Source organism: Ipomoea triloba, chromosome 11, assembly GCF_003576645.1.
Source record: "Ipomoea triloba cultivar NCNSP0323 chromosome 11, ASM357664v1".
Lineage (NCBI taxonomy): Eukaryota > Viridiplantae > Streptophyta > Magnoliopsida > Solanales > Convolvulaceae > Ipomoea > Ipomoea triloba.
Window position 1 is genome coordinate 18,836,955 of NC_044926.1, and position 9,001 is coordinate 18,845,955.

A 9,001-nucleotide genomic window follows, 5' to 3' on the forward strand; every position below is an offset into this window, starting at 1 on the left:
TAGCTACTCTACGGAACTTGCTACAGCGTACTACGTTCAATACTAATCCTCGAAAGAGGAGGCAACGGCTTACATATATATAAGATATAGCGGATGTAGCCGAACCTGCAACGGAGGAAGCAAGGGCAGAGACTACTGACCCTGGAAAAAGTGCCTAGCCGTACGAGACGAGTCTGGGAAGCAGGGAATCCTAAATCAGAGGGTTCCCTCAAAATAGAGAAGGCCGTCAAGTCCGAGGAAAGGGTCTTAGGTATTAAAGGCGGCGATAGAACTTCAATTGAATCGACCATGGAATCAGCTATAATTAAGCTGCCTAAGCGTCTGCCATTGTATTGTAGCAAGGGATCGCCTTCTTTGGAGGATCAGCCTAAGCTTTAAGCAGTAGCTAGTTTAGCTGCTTCTTCGGTAGGGGAATCCACCAGAAGCCGTTCCTTGATTGGTGACTCAGGACTTGTTGGCTGCCTTAGGGTGTAGGGAAGTGAGAGTCCAACCAGGCTGCAATACAACAATACAATACGTAAGCTCCATCCGAGATATTATATGTTATTATAAGTAAGCCGTTCTGCGGTAGTAAATAAAGTAAAGGGAGCTGATCTCATGTAAAGGGGGCTGACCCGACTAATAGAAGGGGAAAATAGACCCCAAAGGAGGTTCTTCTATGTCCAAAACAAAGAACAAATATTTATACCAGTATCCCTTTACCGTACAGCTTGAACTTTATACCGTTCTATACCCGGGTAGGGAGATTATGAAGTAAGAGAAAGCCAATACCTAAGTGACTCTTTCTTACCTGATAATGAGGCTCGTACTACGAACCGAACAAGGGCGCTAAACAAGGCCTCGTACCGTACTATGGTCCTTCGCCCCCAACAAGATTGATTCAATTCCCCAAGCTACGTCGATTCAATTCCAAAAGCAACTAAGGCGCCGGTAATACAAAAAGCACTACTCTTGTTGAGGCCCCGTATAGACAACTATTAATGGTCGTTAGGAGTCATAGGGGTGCTTGCCCTTCCTTAGTTGGTTGGGGAAAGAGATCCTACATCGATAGTTATTCTATTCTTCATTATATAGAATAACTATGCTAGGCGGGTTACCAGAGAAGAGGGGTTAAGCTACATCTACCACGTATACTACTGAGACTGCTACTTCTACTTGCTTTCTTTATATATGCGCGCTAGCTTTTTGACGACTGAAAGGAGAGGAAGCTTTTGCTCCCGATCAAAGAGAAAAGGTAATTGACTTCCTGAACGACAAGTGGAACCACAGGCGAAGAGATAGCGTTNTGCCTAGCCGTACGAGACGAGTCTGGGAAGCAGGGAATCCTAGAGACGCAGTATCTGTTCTTTCTCAGAAGAGAGTCAAGAGACGCAGTATCTGTTCTGTTCTTTTCGCAAGTATCTGTTCTTGACGCCTCAATGTAGTATGTGTACGCAGTATCTGTTCTTTCTCTTCTCAAGAGAGTCAAGAGACGCAGTATCTGTTCTGTTCTTTTCGCAAGTATCTGTTCTTGACGCCTCAATGTAGTATGTTCTATTCGATGCCTCAATGTAGTATGTTCTATTCTTTTCGCAAGTATCTGTTCTTGACGCCTCAATGTAGTATGTGTAGTATCTGTTCTGTTCGCAAGTATCTGTTCTTTAACAGAGTCGAGAGATGCCTCAATGTAGTATCTGTTCATAACTACGCTACTTTCTTTTCTCAACAGAGTCAAGAGACGCCTCCACTGAGGCTCGAACCCACTCCCTTCCACATGGGAGTGTATATCGGGTGCCGCTTGACCACAAGGCCTTTGGCATTTTGGCTTTAAATTTGAATGTTGTAGAGTGTAAAAATAACGAGTTGTTCTTTGTAAAACGTTATTTGTTGTTAATTCTATAAATTGGTGGCAATAGCATCCAGAGTAACAAGTCATACTTATATATGATAGTCTATGAAGGTTATTACAATCATACAAATTTACATTCTTGCATTATAACTTTACGGTAGTTACGCTCAATTTATTAGTGAGATCATAGAGGTACTTGAGTGGGTTTTACATGATGGAACAATGTGCTTCAATTTCAAGACCCCCTTTGCTGAAAGACGTCGACAATTATGTGTACTAAAAAGCCAGAATATAAGTGTTCATAAAATCATTAGATAATGATGGGATGCTATGGAGAACGGTTAGACTCCGCCAATGATAATGGTTCAAGGCAAGGAAAGGAAAAAACATGTGGCTCAATGCAATGGCGGAGGTATGATTAAAATTTAGTGATGTCATTATACTAAATTTAATATTACTTTCAATGATATAGAAATATAAATATAAGTAACATAATTTAAAAACATTGTATAATTTTTTCTTTGTCAATGCTCTAATTTCAAACACATCCATTTTAATAAAGTAATCAAACAAACATTCATTAAATTCTCTCTCATTCGATTGCGCAATCTATTCCTAGTATTCTTTACTATCTTCATTGTTGAAAAAACTCTTCTAATACTTGTAGTCCCCACGGGTAATATCAAACCTAATTTCACAAGTAAAAAAATTAATGGATATACACTATTTTTCTTTGTCTCCACTAGTTTTTAGCAAGAGAACCAACCTCTTGGATATTAGAAAATGAAGAGTTAGAGCACACATTAAGGATATAAGTCTCAAGTTGACCATCAAGTGCTAAAATATCGACGAGTGAAAATGTAAAGGATAAAATTAAGCCATACGAACAAAGATTTCCTTATCTAAAGTTGCAAGTGAGTCCATTAGATCGAGACATGCCACACAAAGAATTACGGAGTAAAAGTTAATTATCAAAATAGTCCCTTGACTATAGCAAAACGACCAATTCGTTAAAATTTTTAAAGTTGAGAAACTTAATTGGTTAAAAAAAAAAAGTCATTGATCAAACCAACTCTTTCTTTATTGCTTTCTTTTAATAATTTTCTTATTATTTTAAAATTTAACGTTTTTGTGTTTAATAGTTCTTTTAATGTAACTTTTAAATATATAAATTTTATATACTAATACTAAACTTTTTTGACGCGATGCATGACACCCATGCAGACATGCCCTCAGCCTGACGGCTTCGGGCGCAACATGCGTTCAAAGACTTGATGGTTCACAGGATTCTGCAATTCACACCAAGTATCACAATATACTAATACTAAACTTAATACGTAGTATTATAAAAAATTAAATTAAAAATTAACTTCAATCAACAAAATGGGACTGAGGAGGATATCTTATGCGTCCACTATTTTGCAACTATTTGCAACTGACGAACGAGATATGTTCTAATCCTCACTATAATCCTTCATATATATATATATATATATATAAATAAATAACAGGACACTAGCATTGATTAGACCAGTAAAACTTGTCTCAATTCTCAGCTCAAACTGAAATAGCAAAAGCAGTTTGTTGATACAACTAATAATTATTTGGGTATTTCACTGAGAGAGATAAGTAACCAAATTTGGGAACTTTAAGGATTTAAGGTACTAGATACAACACAAAACTGTATAAGAACCTGTTCAAGGTTCAATTAAACCCCAAAGGCCCAAAGAGATACAAAGCCTTAGTCTTCTGGGATCTCAGCAGGAAATATCTTTACCAAATAGTTCAGAAATTCCCTTTGTAGGGTCTTGCTGTTTCACAATCGACTCTCCCACCAAAACCTGCAAAGACACCAAATGTGAAATGATCGTTAAGTGGTAACAAGCTTTGCTTCATAATCTGAAAATTCCCATTATTTGGTTTGAACACTTTGATGGGAGGACATGCAGACAAGGTGCGAACTCCTCATTACTGTCCAATTGTTCAGCCCAAAAGTACAAGCATGGAGGAGTCCTGTGTGCAATACCCAAACCCACCCCCATCAGTGTGTGTGTAGTGTAAGTAATATTATTGTAGGTTCACAGTATTAGCACCAGTTTATCTCGGTCAACAAAATGTCCATCTTTCTCTATTCCATTATTCCAATTTTTACCCCTTACTAGTAGAAGGAAAGGGTCTATAGTTATTAGCAATCAAATGATTCAAAAGTAATATAGAATTTATAAGACAATAATTTCACAGCTTACTGCTCTGCAACCAGCTTCTTGTACATATGCAATATCAGCAGGAGTAAATAGTCCCGATTCCCCAACAACCTACGGAACCAAGCATAGGAAAATATAAATAAATAAAGGTTGAGAGAAAAACTATAAAAGGACATGATGCAAATAAAATATTTCTTACAATTATGCCCTTCTCACGGATCTTTTCCCCACGTTCTCCTTGAAGGAGTTTCTTTGTGTTGCTAATATCAACTTTGAAAGTTCCTGTCAAAACACAAAGTGCAACTTGTTGGCAACAACATTTTAAGGTATATAGCATATCGCATGAAATGCTTAATGCTCAATTTCAATCATCTTTAGGCTGTTTTTGGTTTTACTACACCCCCTAGAAATGCATTTATTTCTCATTCCATCCCTCCCAAAAATTATTAAACTTGGATATTAGTAAAATTTACACAATGGATAATGCGTGTTTGGCTCAGCTTATATTAAAGCTCGTCTACTTCAAGAAAACTTGTTGGCATAAGTAAGAGGGAAAACCTCATGTTAGGCCAACATTTTTACATAAAATACTTTTCAAAGTGCATGTTTAAACATTATTTGCTGGTTAACAATTACTATTTGATGTGGAAAAACTTTAGGTACTAAAACATTAGTCTTTACATGTAAGAAGAATATATACTAAAAGATAAAACAAAATAACAATTCTGCAAAATGCCATAAAGTATGCATATATGTCAAATTAGAGAAAATACCTAGGTCTCTGTTATTGATGCCAACCAGTTGAATCCCATCTATTCCAAGCACACGATCCATCTCCCTCTCATCATGTACCTAGAAGATGGAACACCAAAGAAAGAATTACCTAGTTACTTTGAACATAATGAGATGCTTATTTCATTTCACCACAAAAACTCAATAGAACAGAACCAATATTAATAAATACTCCATTTAATTGGTCTTGACTCTTTGGATTAATATTAGCAATTTGTTTAATCTTTTCACTTTTTCAGACCACAAATACTACTTATTGCAACAAATACAATTCAACTTGCCTCAACAGGTACCAGTTTGACATTAAAAATTTATCTATAAACTGCAGTGGGGTTTGTGTTTGTGTAAGCAGGATAAAAGCAGCAGCATACTAGGGGTGCCCTTTTGATTCTGATAATGAAAATCCATCAATTCTTCAAGTGGCACAAATTATCAGAAGATAAAAAGCATAATTTGAAGATTTAAACTCATTCATAATGTTTCATGTACACATGATTATCCAAGGTCCCATACCCAACTTTTCCCTTACCAAAAGTGAAGGGGACGTCATCCTGTGGGTGGTGGGATGCAGTGCAAGAGATAAGGATATGAGAAAGTATTAAACAAACCTCAACAAGTGCAGTCATCCCAAGCAATTTGCAGATCTTAACCATATATTTTATATCAAGATCAGGTAAAACAGCGGCAATCAAAAGAACTGCATCAGCCCCTTTGGTTCGAGCATAGTAAATTTGCCATGCGTCTATAATAAATTCTTTGCACAACAAAGGACACTGCATTATTGTTGAGTGTTAGGAAGGATTCAAAAAAATGAGAAGGAATTGAACATTCTTTTAAAGATGTTATGTGCAAACTAAGCTAAGGGCATACCGTCACTCCAGCATTCCTTATAGCCTCAAGGTTTTCGAAGCTTCCCTAATTTTCCAAAAGAAATGTAAAAAAAGCAGTCTAATAAATATGTACTAATATTTAAGCAATTGCCTAACAGCTCAATATTAATCTTTACCTTAAAATACTTCTCATCAGTCAAAACACTAAGGCATGCTGCTCCACCTTTCTCATAAGCTTTGGCAATATCAACCTGCCATGGAAAACATCACAAAGCAGCTGAGTTAACTAGCATCATTCAATTTATGATGTATATAGATGGCATATATTCTAGTTGATGGATAGGATCGCCATTGAGTATCAAGGGCAATGTCCAAGGTTGGAATTCCTATCAAATGATAGAATTAGATTGCATATTTGATTAAAGAACTTGATAAAATAAATAAATGGTTGTGCCATTATATGTTTACATCTGCACAAACATTTGTGACTCATTCAAATGGTGCAGTGATGCATTGAAAATATCATTGCTTAATACGGAGTATTTGTCTTTCCCATTCTAAGCTTTTAAGAATGCGAGAAAGGAAGAATGAAACCTCAGAAAATCAGATTTTGGAATTTGATTTTAGCTAAACATGTTCAAATTTTATTCTCTCCTTATTCAACTACTATTGGCATAATGACTACTTTTCATATAGACACAAAATATAAGAACTTTTGATCTTTTCTACAAATAATAGGTCTAAATTTGGGGTGAACTAGCATAGTTAAATTAGTAGGAGACTGGAAGAAAAACCCACATATAGTCAGATATGCGTTTAGTAAGTGGAAAAATTTTCCATTTTTCTAATAATGCCATCACCTTAAAGGTCTTGTCTTTGAATGTTTTCTCTCTCTCTCTCTCTCTCTCTCTCTCTCTATATATATATATATATATATATATATATATATATATATTGTATTGGATCATACCTCCTCAGTGCCTTGGATACGATCCATACTTATTCCCCCTCCCAAAAAATAAATAAATAACATCCTTGAAAGAATATAGTGGAGCTTATTTGTCCCATGTGAAATTCTCAATGCAATTCATTTTATTTCTTAATTTCATGCCAAACTACTCATAGCAAATGATTAAAAGTTGCTATTGCATAATAAAGCTAACTGAGGATGAGATAGAGTAATAGTGTTAACTATACTAAAGATAACTTCCTATGAGCATTTGGTATCTTTTTCTTTCCCCTGAAGGTTGTGGTTGCAGCAGATACTACATTTTTTCAATATATATGATGAGTTTCAAAAAGTTCCAGTTCCCCATCCCTCAATTGCTATTTCTGTTCCTTTCATTACATCTTCCTTCTGATTTTATTATTTCAGTTTCAAACAATTTATATCCAAATAGATTCCACCATGCTGTGTTTCAAGGAAAATGAGTTATGCATCTAATCTTTGTCAGATATCACTTTCTCAGATAGAAATGAGTTGGCCAAAGAAAATAAGACACTGAAACCTTACAGGATCAAAATCTTCTCTCAATATCCCTCTGCTTGGAGAAGCCTTCTTCACTTCAGCAATCAAGCCAGGCAATCCAGTTCTAGAATAAGATGCCTTAAGAGCACCAACAAAATCTCGAGCAGGCGGTGCTTCTGCAAGTGCTGTCCTCAAAGTGCCAAGATGCCTTCTCTCCTTCATCTGTTAAAAAATATAATCAAAGGCAATCAAACCAATCAACACAACCAAATCCTCATAAGCACTTCACAGTTCATAACAAAGATACATTATTCCAAAAGTCAAACAACCGCCATTCAGAAATTCAATCAAAGAGTACCTCAGAAACCTCCTTGTCCTTGTTCCAAACAATCTCTTCTAGAATGTTCCGAGGTGTGTTCCCTTCGTTCTGCAACCGAAACTGGAAAGGGCCAACGTAATGCAACGGCGGCCCTGTAGGCGGCCTTCTCCGAATCATTATTCCCTGGTTAGCAGCAACCTCATCCTGGAGCCTCTGCACTTCCCATTCCTTGATTTTCAGGGCATCTGCTTCCGATATATTCGATTCAGGAAGCGTTGCGGACTCTTCCTTCAAGTCAGGCTAAAAAAAAGGAACAAATTACCGCTCTTGCTCTAACCAAATTTCAGAATTGAAAACTGCGTTTTGGCATCCAACAAAGAACGAAGAAGAAAAACGAAAACCTAGTACCTGTTGAGCTCGAATTGGAGAACAAGAGAGGGAAATGCGTTTCGGATTAGACATGAAAGCCCCGGCCCTGGAGAAGCCGAACCTTTTGGGTGTGAGATTGATTGGGGTTCGAAATGAGACCGCCGGTCTCACCCTCGCCGCCGGTGCGGTGGTTCTGAATTGCAGCGAAGCTTCCATCAGTGAAACTGGACAAGCTTTGACTGAGCGGATTAAAATGGAGTTGTGGAATTTGGATTTTTTTAGAAATTATTTTTCTCGTTCTGGGGAGCGTTTTGTGGTGTGTGGACCCGCCCGAGCTGGGGTCCACAGATCAATGTAATTAGCAAATTCATTATGATTAATGGGGATTTGATCCTGGGGAATAATAGATTAGTACATCCGGCCAAATACGGAGTATTTAGGAAACCTTTGTATTATGTTGTTTTGTTTAATTTATTTTTTATTTAGATTTTGATCAATATGTTCTCTTCTTCTTTTTTTTTTATATATATTTATTGATATATAAAAAAATATAAATTAATTAAATATATACATTTATATAATATATTATATTTATTAAATATAAATATTAAATAATGTGCAAAGAGTATTTTTTATTTTTGCAATATAAAAGCTACTTCCAATAGTATGAGAATAACTAATACTAAAGCCCCCTAGAAATAGCTATTCCCTTTGCAAATGTAATAGTTCATTTTTAGGAATGTTATTCCCATGACAAGGGGAACGAAACAAACAATAGAATAGGTCATTCCAAGGAATGTTATTCCATTCCTGACCTATTCCATGAACCAAACATGCCATTAATAATCATTCTCATTTCATCCTACTACCAAACATATAAAATAGTAAAAATACTTTTACCAAAATCATTACTATCACCAAGTATTTGATACTCATTCCAATTCTGATTCCCGTGTGTGAACCAAACACATCCTAAAACCATATGCTAAAGATACCAATCCATCCATAATAACTATATGAGTGACTCTCCTATGAAATGGGTCGGGTCAATATGAATATGTAAAATTTATACTAAAAAATATAATATTAATTGTTTTTTTTTTAAAATGTAATACTAATTAGGAATAAAGAATTTGTTACTTTTAGGGGGCGTTTGGTTCACGGAATCTTGAATTACCCCAGATAATATGA

The 9,001-nt window shown here is 36.0% G+C and overlaps 1 protein-coding gene across 1 annotated transcript; it reads right to left on the reverse strand.

The window, feature by feature from the left end:
* Positions 1 to 3,349: 3,349 nt before the first annotated feature.
* LOC115997394 (indole-3-glycerol phosphate synthase, chloroplastic-like) lies at positions 3,350 to 8,064 on the reverse strand. The gene is made up of 10 exons (XM_031236939.1): positions 7,850 to 8,064; positions 7,481 to 7,741; positions 7,168 to 7,344; positions 5,831 to 5,905; positions 5,695 to 5,739; positions 5,433 to 5,597; positions 4,806 to 4,884; positions 4,232 to 4,314; positions 4,075 to 4,143; positions 3,350 to 3,669 (listed from the first exon to the last, which is right to left on the reverse strand). The coding sequence occupies exons 1-10, from the start codon at positions 8,024 to 8,026 to the stop codon at positions 3,586 to 3,588; spliced, it is 1,215 nt and encodes a 404-aa protein (XP_031092799.1). The 5' UTR covers positions 8,027 to 8,064; the 3' UTR covers positions 3,350 to 3,585.
* Between the last annotated feature and the right edge of the window lie 937 nt (positions 8,065 to 9,001).